At 42.2% G+C, this 19,336-nt stretch overlaps 1 protein-coding gene across 7 annotated transcripts in view; it reads left to right on the top strand.

The window, feature by feature from the left end:
- Nucleotides 1-19,336, top strand: part of EYA4 (EYA transcriptional coactivator and phosphatase 4) — a 287,674-nt gene that overhangs the window by 30,126 nt on the left and 238,212 nt on the right. For all 7 annotated transcript variants that reach the window (XM_075554523.1, XM_075554517.1, XM_075554522.1 and 4 more), the window contains exon 2: nt 6,127-6,225. In XM_075554523.1, coding sequence (XP_075410638.1) covers nt 6,193-6,225 — 33 coding nt within the window. In that variant the 5' untranslated portion in view covers nt 6,127-6,192. The remainder of the gene's footprint in view (nt 1-6,126; nt 6,226-19,336) is intronic.

Here is a 19,336-nt window from a genome sequence, read left to right as displayed (position 1 = left end):
CAGAGATCTTCTAAATAAAGATGGTCTGGGTGAAAAGTTGTTGTTGATCTATATTTTTCACTCTTTCTAGGGCCGTAGCCTTGAGATGGAACTGGAAATGGGATTAGTGCCCCATAGAACAGCAGGAGGTTACTGTTATACCTTAATTTTATATCTTCATTATGAGGTACTACGTCTATTACCCGATTCTAAGAGTGTTCTCATCTTTTTCTCATGTATTTGTGAAAACTAAATGTTAACAGATCTAGCATAACAACCTGGGCTAAACTGTGGTGTAAAATAATATGGTGTTGCAATTAGTCTAGGTAGTTTTACTTGGTTCAATAATTTAAAATCATGGGGCTCATAATACCTTTAGTGCCTCAGTGTGTTTGGCACAGGAAGAAATTCATGTTGGCATAGAAAGTGAAAGTAAGCAACAATTAATTTGAGTTTTAAGGAAACATAAAGCAAAGCAGTATGTTGTAACATGGAACATTGGAGCAAAGCATTCCCCAGCTGGGACTTAAACTTGGTTCTGAACTGGTGGTTAACAAAAAGGGCAACGATTAGTTTTGCTTAATTTTCCTCTGCTCCAAGATCTTCCCCGAGGTCTCAGTTTTAATAAATGCATGTTGACATGGCGTTCCTTCTGGAAGCGTATCACTCCTTTCCTGTTGTTCCAGATCCTGTAATTAATTCAGGATCCTACATTACATTCTTGGGCAGATTTTCTGGAGAGAGAACATTTAAAGCTGGATCCCTTCTTAGGAAATAGTTCAGTGTGAGAACTGATGGTGTGGGTTGACTGGGGTCCCCTTAAGAGATACATGAGAGGTCTAACCCTTGGGACTTGATTTGGAAAGAGGGCCATTACAGTGATAATCAAGCGAAGGTGAGGACCTGCTGTGTTAGGTCGACTCTGATCCAGCACCTGGTGTCTCTATAAAAGGAGGGCAGCTTGAACACAGACACGTCGAAGGAGAAGCTACCTACCAAGAAGGCTACGAGCAAAGGCAGCCAGTAGGAAGTTAAGTGATGGCGGAGGGATGCGTGGAGTGATGGAGTGATACATCTACGAACCAAGCCTGCAAAGGATTGCTGGTGGCCACCGGAAAGGGACTAGGGACAGCCCGGGAGTGATCCTTTCCTAGAGCCTCAGACACGAGAATGGCCCTGTCCGGCCCTTGATTCCAGTCTTCTAGCTTCCACTATGGTGACAGCCTACCTCTCTGTTGCTTCAAATCCCTAGAAAAAGGATGCTATATACTATATTGTGTGCATAGAAAATGGATTAAATTCTAATAATAACAATTTCATTGTAGGTTGCATGTTACCACCTGCCTGTCAGTCTGTCATACTGTGCAGGCTTTTGCTTTACTAGGATGCTGGAAGTTTTGCCTCTATTAGCATAGTCACTTCTGAAGGACAGGTTTCAGCAGAGCTTCCGGACTAAGGCAAACTAGGAAGAGAGGCTAACACACTTCTGAAAAATGAACTAAAATCTCATAGATCACAACAGAACACTGTGTGACTTGCTTTGCACGTGCCATCCGCGTTATTGCTACATGCTATCAAGAAAGTTCAGGCTCAGAGCAGCCCCACATGCGACCGACGGTCCTCTGCCATCTCACAATTGTCATTATGTTTGAGCCCATCTCTGCAGCCACTGCGAGGTCCATCTTGTCAAGGGCCTTCTTTTTCACTGTCCTGCTACGTTGCTAACCATGTGTCCTCCAAAGACTGGTCTCTCTACATGAGACGGAGTCTTGACTTCCTTGATTCGAAGGGGCCATTCTGGCTGTACTTCTAAGACCGATGTGTTTGTCCCCATTGGCAGTCAAGGATACTTCCCATCTTCTTCACCAGCACCATAATCACAATGAATCGATTCTTTTGGGTCTTCTTTATGCAGTGTCAGTTTTCACGTGCATATGTAGTTGTTTGGTGCCATCACACCCCTTTCGACTCACAACAATTCTGTGTAGAACAGAAAAAACACTGCCTGGCCCTGAGCCAGACCCACAATTCTTCCTGTGTTTGAACCCATCAATGCGGCCACTGTGCCAACCTGTTTTGTTGAAGATTTCCTTCTTTTTCACTGCCTTGCTACTGTACCAAGCATGGCGTTCTTCTCCAGGGACTTGTGGTCCAGACAACATATGTAAATTAAGTATTTGAGATGAAATCTCTGCCATCCTTGCCTCTAAGGAGCATTCTGGCTGTACTTCTTCTAAGACAATTTGTTTGTTATTTTGCCAGTCCATGTGACTTCTCAATATTCTTCTCCAGCATCGTAAATCAAATGCATTGCTTCTTCTTCCCTCTTTCTTATTCATTGTCCAACTTTCACATATTCGTGAGGAGATTGAAAATATCAGGTCTTGGGTCAGACACACCTCAGTTCTCAGAGTCACACCCTTGCCTTTCGACACTCGAAAGAGGTCTTGTGCCGCAGATTTACCCTATTAGTATATCCTTTGATCTCCTGACTGCTGCTTCCATGAGCCTTAATTGTGGATCCTTGACTTCAGTACTTTCTCTATTCATCACGATGTTCCAGTTGTGATGGTTTTAGTTGTCTTTACCCTGAGTGGTAATTCTTACTGAAGGCTGCCGTCCTTGATCTTAATCCGGAAGCACTTAAAGTCCTCCTCCCTTTCAGCCAACAAGGTGGTGCCATCTTCATGTGGCACTTTGTTATGAAGCCTTCCTCCCATCCTGCTGCCGCATTCTTTTTCATATAAGCCAGCTTCTTTGATGATTTGTTCAGCATAAAGATGAAGTGTGATGAGAGAATACAACCCTGAGGCACACCTAGACTGACATTAAACCATGCAGTATCCCTGTTATGTTTGCACAGAAGTCTCTTGATCCACGTACAAGTTATGCATGATCACAGTCAAGTGCTCTGGGATTCTCATTCACCTCAAGGTTATCCGTAGTTGTGATCCACATCGTCAAATGCCTTGGCATAGTCAATAAAGCACCAGGAAACATCTTTGTGGTGTTCTCTGCATTAAACCAAGGTCCATCTGGCACCAACAATGACATCTCTTGTTCCACATCCTGTTCTGAATCTGGTCCGAACCTTTGGTAGCTCCCTGTCAATGTACAGCTGCAACTGTTGTTAGATGATGTTCATTAAAATGTTACTTGCTTGTGATACACATGATATTGTTTTATAATTTATGGATTGTGTTGGGTCATCTTTCTCTGGAATGGGCATAAATATCAATCTCTTCCATCAGTTGGCCAAGTAGCTCTCTTCCAAATTTCCTCGCATGCACCAGTGAGCGCTTCCAGTGCTTCATCAGTTTGTTGAAGCATTTCAGTTGATAGCCTGTCATTGTCTGGAGCCTGTGGGTAGTACTTCTGTGTATGAATGAACTGGAACCTTATTTGAGACATGTTTGCTTTCACCCTCATATGTGTACATGTGGGTGTCATAAAACATCTGCCATTTTTACTCTTTTCATTTTACAACTCAGTGACAGTGTAGTCGCTGTGCTGTGCTATCTTCACTGGTATCCATTTCTGAGTGTTTTCACCCCAGAACAGAAGCTCAGAACCTCCTAAGTAGTAAGTTTCCATTTCCCCCTCTCCAGACCCACCCAGATAATCATCGTTATACTTTTTGTATTCCAATGCACTGCCTTTTCTAGATAGTTCATATAAGTGGGATCGTATTATCTATGACCTTTTATGTTTGACTTACGCAATTTAGATTTGAGTCATTTCTTTTCAAGTGTCATCCATGTCATAGCATATACCAGAACACAATTTCTCCCTGTAATCGAATGGTATTCCATTGTTTGTACATATCACAATCGATTTATTTACTCATTTGTCGATGGGCGCTGAACTAATGTGACCCATGAATGCTGCCATGAACATTTGGTGTACACACATCTGTTTGAGTTTCGCCTTTCGAGTTGTTTGAGATGTACTTGGGAGTGGACTTGCTGAGTCAGGTGGTGATTCTTTGTTTAAATTTTGAGGAATTGCCCAATGTTTTCTTATAATGAGTAGATGGTTTTGTATTCCTATCAGCAACATATGAATGCTATATTTCTTCATATCTTTACCAATACTAATTATTTTCTGTTCTATGCTAATAACTATCTTCGTGGGTCAGAAGTGGCATGTACGTTGTGTAATTTTTATATAGCTGAAGCTACTATCTCTTCTCTTTGCAATCCCATACTCTCATTTCACCTTTAATGTTGTCCATTTATCTCAGAATACAAAGGAATATCACTTTCCAAAGTTGTAGAGAGTACTGACTGCTTGGCTATGCAGGGAGTGAGGAGCACATGATCTCACGGTGCTCCATCCTGGAGAGCAGAGGAAGGTCTACCTTGGGTGTTTTCATATCACTCAAGTATTGGTTTCTTGAGGTTAGTATAAAGTACCTAAAATCAAGGGGCCCATGCGAATAGAGATTGGTTATTTCAGACTTCTGGAGGCTACTAGTCCAAATCAAGGTGTCAGCAGGGCCATGTCCCTCCTAAAGAATCAAGGAGATGCTTGCTTCTGCTTCAGCCTCTGGTGGGCCCAGGTGTTCCTGGATATCTGGCTGCAGCATTAATTCTGTCCTCACCTGGCTGTCTTGACTCTCCCTCTTAATTTTTATGGTGAATTAGTTCTAAGCTCCATTTCAGATCATAGTTTTGTATTCAATAGCTTTAACACGTATCTAATTTCAATAGCTTGCCTCCCTTCTTTTCACCCCTTTCACCACTATCAACCCTGTAGCTTATTGGTTCCCCTTCTCTCTCTTTCTCTTCTCCCCCAAGTTAACCACCAATATCTAGTTATGTTGTTATGAAGCCCTTCATCCTGATGTTTTTCTTTTATAACCAGTCTCATACAATATTTCCCCTGATATGATTGAAAAAATGTTTCAGTAAAATGTCTTACAAACCCATCCATGTTGCAATGTGTTTCACAGTTTCATCGTTATTCATTAGTGGTGCATAGTTTCAGTATTCCATTCTTTGTGTGCAGCAAAACTCCGATTAACAGTGACACCTAGTTCTAACCAAGGTCACATAGATGCCAAGATTTCAGGACTCCATCCATTCATTTTGGGAGACACAGTTCCACCTCTGACACTGAATAGTCCTTGAAATGTGTAGCCTTAATCATTTACATGTAAATCTTCCTTTTAAATAGCTATCATATGTATAAATGTCAAGCCTTAACTCTACGTTTCTTATGCTGGATTGTTTTATTCATGAGTGAGTTTAAACATTACTTTATGGTAATTGACCGTTTTTCTGTACGTGAAAGATGTTACCCTATTGTGATTGATATTTGTGGAGATCTTTCTTTCTAGATTTCCAAGATCTGTTCCTTTTGATGCTGATGATGTGTGTACATGAATATTTGGGGAGCAATTTGCATTATCATTTATGGTTATATAATCATTTTCTGCTTGAAAATCAAATAAATATACAAGTTTTTCTCAGATTTTGTTATTTTTATTTTAGTCCATCTAGAAAATTTTAATGTGTTCCAATGTGCAATACAGAATATGGTTCACTTTTATTAGAACGTGAGCGATTGGCTCCTTGTGGTTTATAGACCAGTATGTCTTTTCTATATTTATCAGGAATGCTTTGTTCATCACAACAGTCTCATTTTTATTCACTTTTTTAAACTGAGTGAGTATTTTGTAGTGTTATATTCTTCAGAAGTGAAGAATGATCATCAAGTCATTCAGGAAACATTTTCTGTAATGGAAACCTCTCCTACTTAAACACATACTAATCTTTCTCAAATTATTTTCTTTCCTTAGAAAGTGAATAGCTACTGCATTTTCTTACATTGTAACTTGATAGTTGCTTCATGAAGACCACTCTTAGCAAAATGGGGCACTGTGTAGGGGAGGCTGCATTTTCAGTTTTCTTCAGATATCTTTGTGTATCTGCAGGGCTTATTAGTAGCTAGCTGTTCATGGATTCTAATTTTACTATGACACAATTTTGGAAGTCATCATTTGTGTTAGATATGGAGATATTATTAACAAACTGGTTCCCCACGTTACTTACTGCTAAATCATTAAGTTTTGGTCATTTTATACATGAATGAAAGAAGATAATATTTTTCTCCTGTTTCTCTATTTTTACCTTTTCAATTTAGAGAGTCCATTTTTAATCGTGAGAAGCTGCTTCTACCTGGGAGTGGCAGTAGGCGTGAGAAAACCACATGGAAGACTCGCAGGATTTAAATGAGCAATCAGTAAGTCTTACTTCCATCTTGCTTTTGTTGAAAAGGTTTGTGGAAGAACTACTCAGAACTATACTTAGAATGAATATGCTACAAGTCATGTTTTCCTCCAAACTAATTTCAGTTGATCTGTGCCTTTTCTCTCAAGATTATCCGACTCTCCTTCGGAGATTATGTTGCTTTCTGCTTCGCAACGCTGTCACATTTGCGATCCCCCTTGATGATCTACTGGTAGCACCAGCAGTAGAAAGACCGTGGTCATTGAAAGCATTCTGAGTGTTTTATACAACACAAACCATCTTCTATGCCTCCTGTATTGTGTTTTATTCCACACGTGCTTAGATAATTTTCAAATTGCTGAGTATCAGAAGCATAAAAGAGCGAACTTATGAAAGCACATATTATCAGCATGCTGTGTGCATTGTGAAACCCTGGCAGTGCTGTCGGGTAAGCATTGGGTGGTTGGAACCCAGCAGCTGCTCAATGGGAGCAAGAGGAGGCGACCTGCTCCTGTGAAAAATGGCAGTCTCAGAAGTCCTATCTAGGATCACCTTGTGTTGGGATCGACTTGATGGCTGTGGTTTTATTGTTCATTTTAAGTTGGTAACCACAGTCCTCCAGAGCATATTGCACAGGGAAAGATGCAGCAGATTGTTGATGACCAGTTAAGGTCCTTATTTCCAAAGGGAAAGACTTCATGAAGCTTCTATCCCCACATCCTTGGAGGGATTGGCAGCATTGCTCCAGTGTGTGGAACTAGTGCAGTGGTTCCCAGCCTTCCCAATGCCACGACCCTTTCATACAGGCCCTCACGTGTGGTGACCCCCAACCATGACATTATCTTTGTTGCTACTTCATAACTGTCATTTGCTACTGTTATGAATCTTCCTGTAAATAGCTGATGTGCAGGATGTATTTTCATTGTTACAAATCGAACATAATGAAAGCATAGTGATTAATCACAAGAACAATATGTCATTATATATTGCGGACTATTGACTTCTAATGACAAACAAATGAAATTTTGTCTTGAAGCATGATGTAGCATGGATAACTGTCTTCTTCCTGGGCACTTGTATGTGGGTGTATCTGCATGTGGGCACACCTGCCTGGAGGCGGATAGAGGAGTGGTATCTCGGTTCCTAAGACCCTCGGAAATATGTGTTTTCTGATGGTCTTAGGTGACCCCTGTGAAAGGGTCGTTCAACTCCCAATAGGTTGAGAACTGCTGATCTAGAGGCAGTATGAGGCCTCCCACCACACTCCCACACTTCTGGCGGCTGTGACCCAAAATGTCATGCCCACAGACAATTTGATGTCATCAGTAAAAAGAATATTTACTTACCAAGTGTATCTTATTCAGATTAATGTTCCTCTTCACTAGCTCACAGGACCGTGATTTGATCTTGAGTCCAATGTCTCAATTAGGCAAGTGATGGAAATGTACAAAGGGGTTTAAAAAAGCCCATGGAGATATGGAATTAACAGATAATGGAATTCTTCCATGAAGTTCTGGTGGAAACTTCCTTATGCTTACATATAAAATGGTGTTATATGATGTATTTAGAGTAGAATTTACCCTTAGAATATAGACACATGCCTGTTCTGTAGTATGCATGCTAGTCTACATTGTTATGATCTTTTTTCTAGCAAATATTTCACTTAAAATAATTTTATATCTGTTGACTTTAATGTAGATACAGATTATATCAATATATAAGGAGTCCTGGTGATGCTCTGGGTTAGACATTGGACTGCTAATAGAAAACTTGGTGGTTCAAACCCACTAGCTGCTCGTCAGGAGAAAAACGAGGCTGTCTTCTCCAGTGACAGTGAGTGGTCTCATCACGCCTGTACAGAGTTCTTATGGGTATAGATCCACTGGGATGCACCGGAACTTTGGATACATCATATATTGCCTTTATTATCATCTATTATTCATTTATATCAGGTATTATATATTATTATCTACTTTATATGGCATCACTATAGAAAACTATAATAAAAATCGACTGTTCTAAAATTAAGAGAAATCTTCCAAGGTAAAGATGTTAGTTTTCGGGAGTTGCCTCGCTCTTTAAGAACCACGTTTGGCCATCGACAAGTAAGGACTTCAAAATATTTTTAAGATGCTCTTTATCGAAATTGAATGTTCGTATATTTGCTTCCTAAGAAAATGGCCGTAAGTCGGAGTTTCCTGTCTCTCTCACCCAACCTGTTGTGTGTTTGCAGATCCTAGTGGGGTGAGTGACAGGGTGGTGTGGACCTCAGTGAGTGTCACCTCACTCGGGTGGCTGGGCTGCACAAGAAAGACTGCGATCTGTGTCTGTGCTTATACCCTGAGAGTCTCTGTAAGTGTCTCTCCGTGTGGTACAGTGTCCAACCACCTCACTCAAATGTCACAAGCTGCCCGCTTTTGTGGGCAAACATAGACCGAGTCCTGGTAAACTGAGGCGATTGATCCAGTTGATCAGCCTAGAGTGTTGATATATCAAGATAGCATTTCTGTTTGTTAAGTGATATGATTTGTGTTTCATGGTAGAGCAAGTGGTTCTCAAGATGTTCCATACGAACATTTACATGGTCAGTATTAGAAAATCATGGATAGTTTGCACCTTTTTATATTTTCAGGTTGTGACCCACACTATTAAACACTCCTGCCCCCACCATCCCCCACACACATTATAATGTTCGCACTGATATTAATGTGCAGCAGGTTTGGGAACCAGAAATTGACACTGACTTTCCAAGCTTCTTGGCTTGAGCCCAGCTGCTGAATTTGAGGTGAGAATTGAAGAGAGGCTGAAAGGGAAAGTGAAGGTACAAAAGAAAGAAGAGAGTGTTCTCCACATTTGCTTTCTCTCTGTTTTCTGTCCATATATTGAACTCTCCACCTGGGGGCTTATGATATAGTGACATTGTCCGAGCCCAGTCGGAAGTTCCTGATCTGTGAGAGTGGCCTGATGTGTGGGCACTTCTAGCTTAGACCCCAAGAACCTTGACCTATGGGTCCGGTACTAATAACTTAACAGCACTGGCTTTACACACACTATGAGCCCTTCCTCCCCTCTCAGAATCCCAAAGCAGAGCAGGGCACGAAGGCCACTGTAATGGTCTTACAGCTCTGCCCGGGGCAGCTTCGAGAGAGGGTCCATGTTGGCAGGAAGAGTAAGTGGCAGAGTTAGACTCACACAGCCTTATGACTCCAGGTCCAATGCCTTCTTCACAACATTCACATCAGTGCTGGAGGAAAATATCCGAGATCGTATTCATACTACCACGTCCACTACAATAAAAACATCGAAAAATAAGATGTAAGTCCCTTTCCACTGATATTATGTCTATGTGAAAGAAATCTTGAAATATTTAAATGCAGAGTATATTCATATTAAACACTTCTTTTGGGGGACATGGTATTTATCATGTATTAAACTATAGAACCAAAAGAGGTGGCATGAAAACCAAATGCGTAATAAGAAAAATTAAGGCAATTTATTTACATCACAGCTATGTTATTTCAAGCATCATTGTTTCTTTAGGGGTAGAAATAACGATAAACCGATAACCATCCAGTTGATGGAGACTCCTAGCGACACGTGAACCACATCATTGCACTGTAAATGGCTTGGACTCTTGTTTGACTGATGAGGAAGCCTGGTCCGGGGCAGAGATGAGAGTTGCGTCCATTTTGTTCTGGCCTTCAGCCCTGTGCTGAGTTTTCTGGAAGGCGTCATAGTACGATGGCTGAGGGATTGAACCCCCAAATCAGACATCCAAACTCTGACACTTCAAACAAACAAACAAACAAACCCATTAACCATGGGGAAAAGATGAAATCTCTTCCTCTCCTATGGAACGGTCATGCTCGTGTCTATCTCCCCAGGTGTGTTTGAGGAACGTGAGTGGAGGGCACAGGCCTGATTTAGAGTGAACCACAACATCGGCAGCTGTGGTTACAATCACCCGAAGTCTTCACATGCTGAAGCTTCACAAATGCACAAACCATTGTTTTAACTTCCATGTGCACCTACTTGGATGTCTCTTCTGGGAAGCTTGCAGGTCTATGGACTCAGTAGATGCAAAGTGAACTCACCAGGTCTCCCCTCCCTCAGTTGTGCACCTTTTCTCCTCCATTCCAGAACTTTCCTTGTGCATGAATAGCATCCTGAAGGGGTAAAGTAAAAAAATGGGAGGTCTTCTTATTCAAAGTCCTTACCACTCTGAATTTTTCAGTGTCTCTCAAAGCTTGTTAGCTCGATGCGAACCCCTGACTTAGGCTCTTGATTCTGTTGTTCTGCTTCAGTTGCTTCTAGAGTCTTCGCAGTGCATATCAGAGCACATCACTGTTCTACATAGCATCTGTCATGGGTCCGTGTTACCCTTGGGAGCAAAGCACACCTGTGTAAAGCTGACCTTTCTGTCCAGGCTCATTTCTGACCTCTTCCAGTTTTCCCAAGAGTCCTAGATTCTTGGAGCAAAGTGTTAGAGGCTCTCCCAGATGGGCCTCTTCCGCACTAGAATAACTCCCTGTTCTTCTGACTGAGTTAGATTTCACTCAGGCTGAGTAGCACTTTCAGACAGGTTCTGAACCCGCCTCCCCCGACCCCCAGTGACCCTCCCTGGGCCAGGGGCCTCTGTAAGGTGCTGCCATGGTTTAACCCTGCCCCAGCCCTTATCCTGCAAATGGAAAACTTATCTGTATGGTGGCTTGTCTCCCAGCTAGATTATAAACTGCTTTACCCTCATCTCTTACCACAAATCTTGCTGGGATTCAATAAAGAATTTCCTCAAAGGTTTTGACACATGTTTAGTAAAGTATTCTGACATGGCTGTCCCTTCTGCATTGGGGATGACTCTTCTCCCTCATGATCTATCAATGGGCCTCGCATGAGCACTAGTAAGTGTTCTGGAATTCCCACTCCACACAAGGCTGTCCGTCATGAGTTATTGTCCACCGTTAACTGCCTTGGCATTGGCAATAAAATCAGATAAACACCTTTCTAGCATTTGCTGCCTTCAGTCACTACTCATTTGCCCCTTTGTTGTGCTAGGGCACCTACCCTGTGTGGTGCCGTCATCCAGGAAATTATGCCAGTGGTACTTCAAACTCCGGCATGGTCCCCAGCGGCGGGCAGATGAGGAAGGAGGACCTGCAGACCCACTTCTAAAAGAACGAATCGGGCAAAGCGTGAATTCACTGAAATAAAAAGAAACACATTCACTTGATCTTAACCTTTATCATCATCGAAGTCATTCTTTCAGTTTGAATGCTTTTAACATTCCTCATTCCTGTTCCTTTAGGACTCTGCACAAGATTGTCATAATCATGTTCTTCTAAGGCCTTTTAAAGGGAGCCCTGGTGGTGGGGAGGTTACACGTTGGGCTGCTACTGCAATGTCAGCAGTTCCAAACCATCAGCTGCTCTAAGGAAGGAAAAGGGCCTCTATTCCCGTAAAGAGTTCATCTCAGAAACCTACGGGGACAGTTCTCACCTGTCCCGGAGGGTCTCTGTCAGAATCAACTTGGTGGCAGTGAGTTTTCTTTTCTCTTGTTTTTTGGTATGGCCTTTTACAATTTTAACTTGCTGTTATAAACCTTTCCCGCAGCTTTAGAATGCACATGCTATGGATAGAGGGAGAGTCCCATGGACAGAGAGTCCATGTCATTTGGCAGGTGTGGAGAGTACATAGATTTTACTTCTGGCAATTCTAATCCATTGGCAGCAGCTACATATTATGGTTCACTAGAAGGATGGTCTTTTCAATTGGTGTGCTCTATCATGGCGAGGGAAAACACGATACCAGTGACTGAAACATGCTGACCCCAGACCAGGTAGTTGATGGGATTTGGGGCAATTTGTTTGAATAGAATCGATACAACTGCTGCTGGTTTAGGTGCCTTCTAGTCAATGTTGACTCACAGCTACTGCTTGCAACAAGCAGATGGAATTGTTTCACGGGGTTTCCAGGTTCTGGTCTTTCTAGAGGGAGATAACCAGGCCTTTTTCTCGTGGAGCTTCTCAGGGTATTTGTATGGCCAGTCCCTTTATTAGCATCCAGGCACCTCACTCACCAGGGCTTCCACTGATGCAAATACGAGATGAAATATTTTGGGGTCCCCAAATTATCTTATTTGAATTTGAAACTTGTTTGATGTGTTATTTGTTTATACCTTATTTATGATTGAAATGTATTTCTTTCATATTTTATTAATCTTAAGAAATAGAGAAATTAAGGTAATGCAGTTGTGGCTGTAAGTCATATAGCTATTCAATGATGAAAAAAGCCAATACTCTTCCTGCTCAGGGGTAGATAGCACTGAATTTATTAGCCCTCACAATAGCCTCCTATGTGCCACACTCTGTCTTTAACCCCGGTCTATAGAACAGCACACTAAGATGAACTTAGAGATCTTATTTGAAGTTGAAACTTCTGGGAAGTTGCTGATGGTACATGCACTTACCTCAGAAACCACACTGTCTCACTCTCTATTTTACATGTTTTGATCAGCTTACATGGCCTTCAAAACCTTCTGCACATTTGGTTTCATAATATATATACTGCACATTAATTTGATATGAACTTCTTTAAACGATGACCCACGTTTTGAATGCCATGGGTTTCAGTAAGAAATGGAAGTACTCCAGCCTGATTACAAATAACCGAGCAATGTTTGTTAGTGACTATTCTGAAAAAGCAGTCATAAGATAGCAGAATATGTAAACATTCAAAGCCAACTCATCACACTGAAATAAATGTTTAAGGATTATCTACTTTCTGCCATGAACTTCATTAAAGTAAGGATTAAAGAATAAAGACAATATAGTTAATATATTCTCCTAAATTTCAGTGGGACAAAAGAAAAGAGAACATTTTATCAAGATTGAGTCTTTAATAATAGGCCATAGGCTGCCAGAATGAGCACGTCTGTGTTGGAAGAAGCACACATACTCTAGAAGCAAGGAGAATGAGACATGGGATCACATCCTTTGGACCTGTGATCAGGAGGGATCAATACCTGGGGAAGGACATCTTATGTGGTAATGTAGCAAAACAGAGTTATTTCTGACCTATAGTAGTTTTATATAAGGCTTTTAAGACTGTAAGTCTTAAAAAAAATGACAGCCTCATTTTTCTCCTTTGGAGAGGTTGGTGTGTTTGAATCCCTGATCTTGTGCTTGGTGCCCAGCTCTTAATCTTAAGTACCAGGGGTACCTTGGGAATGTTAGAGGGACAGCAAAGAAGAGGCACATCCTCAATGAGATGGACGGACACAGAGCCGTCCACAGTGGGCTCACACATGGCAAGGCCTGCATGGCTGGCTGATGGTCAGTTCTCTTGAACATGGGGTCAGTATGCATTCATGGCACCAAACAACCACAGTTTGTTAATTATTTTCAATACGATTTGGTCAGCTGCTGATTAACTAATAAAATGGACTTTAAAAAGTACTTTTGTATTTGAAACATGACCCAAGATATTGGGAAAAGTTGATGAGCAAAAATGGACAAATATTGTTCTTGTGAGGGGAGACAAGCCACGACAAATACGCAGTATGTGAGGTGGTAAGTCCGGCAATAGAGACAAAGGCGAAGCAGAAAAGAGAATTGGCAGTGTTTTCAGCGGATGGTGGGTTAAGAAAGCTAGAATTTTGGATTAATAGTCAGGAGTGCTTCACTGAGCAGACATTTTTGCAAAACCCAAAGGAGACAAAGGAGTAAGCCATGTGGAGAAATGTGGGAAATGAATTTAACTTACAGGGAAAAGAAAGTACAGCAACCACGAGGGTGAGTGTGCCTGCTCCACTCCAGTAACAGAAAGGAGACCAGTGCAGATGAGAGTGTCGGAGAGAAGCAGCAGGGATAGGACCGCACAGCAGTCAAGGTGGGAGGGTGGAGGTAGAAGAGTGCACATTTTAGGGCATTATAAGAATTTGGGCTTTCATTTTTCTCCTATGAGTAATATGTGAAGAAGCATTTGCAGGGCTTTCAGTTCAGGAATGACATCTAATACAAATTAGATCACTTTGGGTCTAAGAGACAAAGGAAGAAACTGGGCTACTGTTTTTTCCAGATGAGAAATGGACAAGGGAGCAGTGGAGATGGTGAGATGTGTGTGGAGGCAAGATATGTTTTGAAGGCAGAGCAAAGATTACTTGCTGATGAATTAGATGTGGATTATGAAGGAATGAAGGAAGGAGAGAGAGAGAAAGAGAGAGAGAGAGAGAGAGAGAGAGAGAGAGAGAGAGAGAGAAACGAAAGAGGAAGGAAGAAAGGAGTCAAAGACACTGAAGGAATTTTGCCCTGCAGTGAGCAGGATAGAAGCACTGAGTGAGATGGGAACATAATTTAGGAAAATCAATATGGTGATAAAGTTATTGGACATGATGGTACAGGCACTGCTGTTTGTTCAGTTTTGTGCTTCTCTTTTCTTGTATCAAAGACTATACATCCCAGCCTCCTTACATTTAGACAGGCCCATCTAAATGGTTCTGGCCCGTTCAATACAAAGGAATAGATGATGTGTTACTCCCAGGCAGGGCCTTGAGAAACCCCAGCCTATGGATTGAGAAAAAAGGCCTTGGGTAAAGGTGGCAGCGTTCACAAGATTCAAGGAGCCTGGAGAGCAGAAGTGTTGAATGGAGGAAGGAATCATAGGAGAATGTGAAGCAACTGAGCTAACAGAGACATAGGCAGACACGTGCAAATGTGTCAGGTGTAATTGATACTCTGGGTATCAGAGTGCACTTGAAATATAAATTTCAAAGGAGGCTTCAGAATATTGATAGTATTTAAAGAAATGATATTAAATGAGATTGCTGTGACAATATATCTTCCTAGAGTGAAATTCAAGGAACTGAACTCTGAGGCACCCAAGATTTAGGTGTTTAGGAAGTGACAGCTTACCCAGGACAGCCTGCAACTTCTTAACTCGACTCCAAAAATACCTATTAAACTCAGAGTCCTGTCACAAGTACAAGGATTGACCCTGTGGTTTCAATAGTGGACTCAAATAGAACAGAACAAGTGGTAAGGATGGCACAGGACCAGGCAGTGCTTTGTTACGTGGTACAAAGGGTCTCTGTGAATCAGAACCACGCGGCGGGACGTCACAACAACCTATGTTACATTATCTAGTAAGTGCATGCTAGATGAGCTTTTAAAAACAAACTTTCCAACAGTGGTGTATGTGGTTCACTTGCTGTTTGGTTCACCTCTCGCAGAGGAGAAAGAGGCACCATTCAAGAGAGCCTACTGAGGTATTGCTTACTGCTGTGTGCCTTCCATTAAACAGCAGGCATCAAACGTTTACAAGGACCTCGTCGAGCATACCAACACACATTTGGTTGTTTGTTGTGTTTATTTCATTGCTGTGTTTTATAGCATTTCACTTGTAGAAATGGTGTTTCTAGACATTCTAACTTACTAAGACGTGATCTATATCAGGGCTTTTCAACCTGAGCACCATTGACATTTTGGGTCCAGTAACACTGTCTGGTGGCGGCGGGGGCCCTCTTGTGTATTATAGGATGCTTGGCTGCATCTCTAGTACCCACTCACTAGAGATCGGGGTCGCCACCCCCCTGAGAAGCCACTCCTTTTTTGACAACCAAACCTGTCTCTTGATATCCTCAGAGGTCATTTAGAGGCAAGAGCTACCGACCTGCAGTGTCTGCTTGAAATGCATAGACTTACTCCCCACAAGTGATTTAAGGATGTTTACCAGAACAGTATGCTATGTATAGCAAATTATTAAAGCAGACACAGATAATATGGAATTAAAGCCAGAGAGCAAAACAATATCAAGTGAGCAGCATACAGTATTAAGTGTTATGCTATCAAGGGGGGAAACGCACTCGGGAAAGACCAAGAAAGGAATTATAGATGGGCTAGGTGGCTCCTTAACCGATGTTTGAATGATAAGATACATTTATAGGACGAAAACTGAGGTGTCCTGACCGGGCCAGTAAAAGGAACACAGACTCAGAGATGCAAAGGTAAAGCAATTAGGCCTGTCCAGGAACTGTGGGTGGATTAGAATCAGGGGGAGGAGGATGCGGATCCAAGGAGAAGGCAAAGACTGCCTGAAAGCAGCCTCCGTGTCCAGAAGAGTGTTAATCACTGTATAAAGGACAGAGGTGTGTAAGATACTCTCCGCTAATTTTGGACATTGACCTTGGACATAATGGAAGTTTGTATAGAATTTTTCAGTCCAAGAGTATTTTTTGTTGACATTGTAGTTCAAATGTCATTCAGCAGTTTTGCATGTGTGATTCATGTGTGATTCATGTGTAATTCAGTTGATTATAGTCATCATGCTGTGTAGCAATTAACATTTTCAATTGGCTGAGTTATTCCACTATCATTGACATAATTTTTTTGCCTCTAAACAATAATTCCCCCCTTTCCTGTCCCTCCCAGTGCCGGGAACCACTAATAAAGTTTGCGTTGTTCTAGATCTTTATTTACTTCATCTAAGTGAGGTCATGCGGTGTGTGGCCCTTAGTGACTGACTTCACTCAGCAGAACGCTTTCAAGGTTCATCCACACAGTGTTTTAAAATGATGTGTGAGATGATGAAGCCGATGGCGGAAAGGTTAGTGAAGGTGTACTCCTGGAGACAGTAAGATGATTTAGGGGCCTTGAAGTGGTATATGTGTGAGCTGAAGAGAGCCCTAACAAGGGACTTGCAAGCTTGTTTTTTTCCGTAAAGGTCAAGAGAATAAATAATTGTAATTTTGCTGGCCATAATGTCTCTGTCGCAACTGCATCCACTCCTCACTTGTGGACTATTTCATCATCTGACCTGTTGCGCTTCTGGCAGTAGTAAAACATCTATCTGCAGGTGGTGTGCCTGAACGATGAATGTCTGGAAGCAAGAGGAGCCCTGGTCGCAGCGTGGTTACAAGTCGGGCTGCGAGCCGAAGGTGACTGCTCCCATCCACAGGAGAAAGTCGGGCGTGCTAGTCCCACAGACAGTTACAGTCTTGGAAACGCACAGGGGCAGCTCTACCTTGTCATGTGCGGATGCTAGGAGATGACAGGGACTCCATGGCTCTGAGTGAGTTTTGGGTATGGAAGTAACTTAACAATTACTGATGAGCTGAGAGTAGTGCTGCCTGTGAGTGCAAAGGTTACACGTCAGCTGTTCCGCAGGTAGAATGCTGTATTTGGCAGTTATAGAATGGAATGGTCATCTTCTAGTCATGATCTGTTGTAGTCAGCTTCCATTTTCTCAAACAACCTTTTTCATGTAATGACCCAGTTTTGGGACCAAACCCTGTGGGTAAGTGAGTAGTGGGTTTACCCCTCTCCACTGTTGTATTGTGATAGTAGTGGTAGAGAACATGTACATGAACGGAGGTGACACTTTTCTAGCAATGTTTTATTTACAAAAACCAGTGGCAGGCTGGGTGCTGAACTTTGCCAATCCTTGGCCTAAACTAATGATGTTGCCCTGGCGATGTGTAGAGGGACTTCAGGAAAAGAACTTGAAATGGGAGCTTTGTGGAATGTTGTAACCAATTGAACAGGGTTACTAGAGGAGGAAGAGTGGGTACTTGACACTGATCACGTGGAGAACTGTATTTTTGTCATGTGATGGTTATTCAGGAAACGGAGAAGAGCGGGGATAAACCAGAGCGCACATCCTGTGTATGAAATAGAAGGAGGAAGATAGACGAACAGGGACTGAGAAGATGTGGTCAGGGAAACAACAAAAAAATTAGAAGAATCCTGTCTTCAGAGCTGACGACTGAGAGTATTTTAGGGGGGAAGTTGATCATCATTTGGGGGTGGCTCGGGACCCTGGTGGCACAGTGGTTACGTGTTGGGCTACTAACTCCAAGGTCAGCAGTCAGAAACCACCTGCCTGCTCCTTGGGAGAGAGATGGGGCTTTCTACTCCCATCATCAGCTACAGTCTCTGAAAGTCACAGGGGTAGTGCCTCTCTGGCCTCTCAGGTCACCATGAGTCAAATGGAGACTCAGGGGCACTGAGTTTCCTTGGCAACATGAGGGCTGCTCATGGCTATCCTGCAGGATACCCGCCCCTGTGCGTTTCTGAGACTGCAGCTCTTCACAGAGTAGAATGCCCTGTCTTCTTCCTCCCAAGGAGTGGGCTGGTGATTTTGAACTGCTAACCTTTCAGGTTACAGCCCAATGTGTAACCACTATACCACCATGAGTCACAGAATTGACTCATAATAGTGAGTTTTTGTTTGTTTGTTTGTTTAGCGGGGGGTGTTATGGGTAAAAATCAATTGGATGGCAGCAGGTTAGGCTTTGGTTTAACATTTGACAACTTCAAGAGGCCACTCAGCATGGGGACTGAGAACAAAAGATGTTACATTTTAAAATTAAAATGTGGGATAAATTGAAACAAAACGCATTGGAGTTGTTGAATGTAAAAATGATATTCTGCTCTATAAACCTTCATCCACTTCACAACAAAAAGTTTATAATGGTCACCGGTGGCACTTCCAAGTCCCTCAGAGTCATAGTGCAGAAATCTCTCAGAGGAAGAAAATGATGATGAAAAATGGATAAACTCAGAAGTTTTAATATAAGAAACAGAGTGGTACTTGAAAGAAGCATTCTTTTAAAAATCACAGAAAGGGAGAGGGATGCCTGGTTGACAGGAGAAGGTCTAAGAGCAGCAGAGGCTCAAGTTCAACAACTTGAGTTGTTGACGTGATAAGGGGCTCAGAGGTCCTGGTCCCCCAACATCCCCCAGCTTCCAGATGAAGTCAGCAGCCAGAGGACTGGGAGGGGGTGACTTGGGAGGGGGTGAGATAACGTCCTCTGAATGCATGTATCCTTGTGTATTCCAAGATGCTTACTCCTGATGGCATGCATTTTTTTAGTAACACAGGAGGCAACTACATTTGTTCACAGAAGGCCAGGAAGTGGATGGACACATGGTGGGATTAAGGGCTTCAGTAGTATAAAGAAGATTAGCCCTACTCATTTTCCCCCTCGAATATAGACAATGTCCTAGAACGCAGTATACAGAGCATTGAGAGACATTTTCAGTTCTCTTTTGCGTTTGAGCAAGTTACACTGTGCAGGACTTCAGATGTATGTGTTAGCAACGAAAGGTTATTTATTTATTTTGCATTGCAAT

This window comes from Tenrec ecaudatus, chromosome 7, assembly GCF_050624435.1.
Source record: "Tenrec ecaudatus isolate mTenEca1 chromosome 7, mTenEca1.hap1, whole genome shotgun sequence".
Classification (NCBI taxonomy): domain Eukaryota; kingdom Metazoa; phylum Chordata; class Mammalia; order Afrosoricida; family Tenrecidae; genus Tenrec; species Tenrec ecaudatus.
This window is presented reverse-complemented; position numbering and strand designations above follow the sequence as displayed.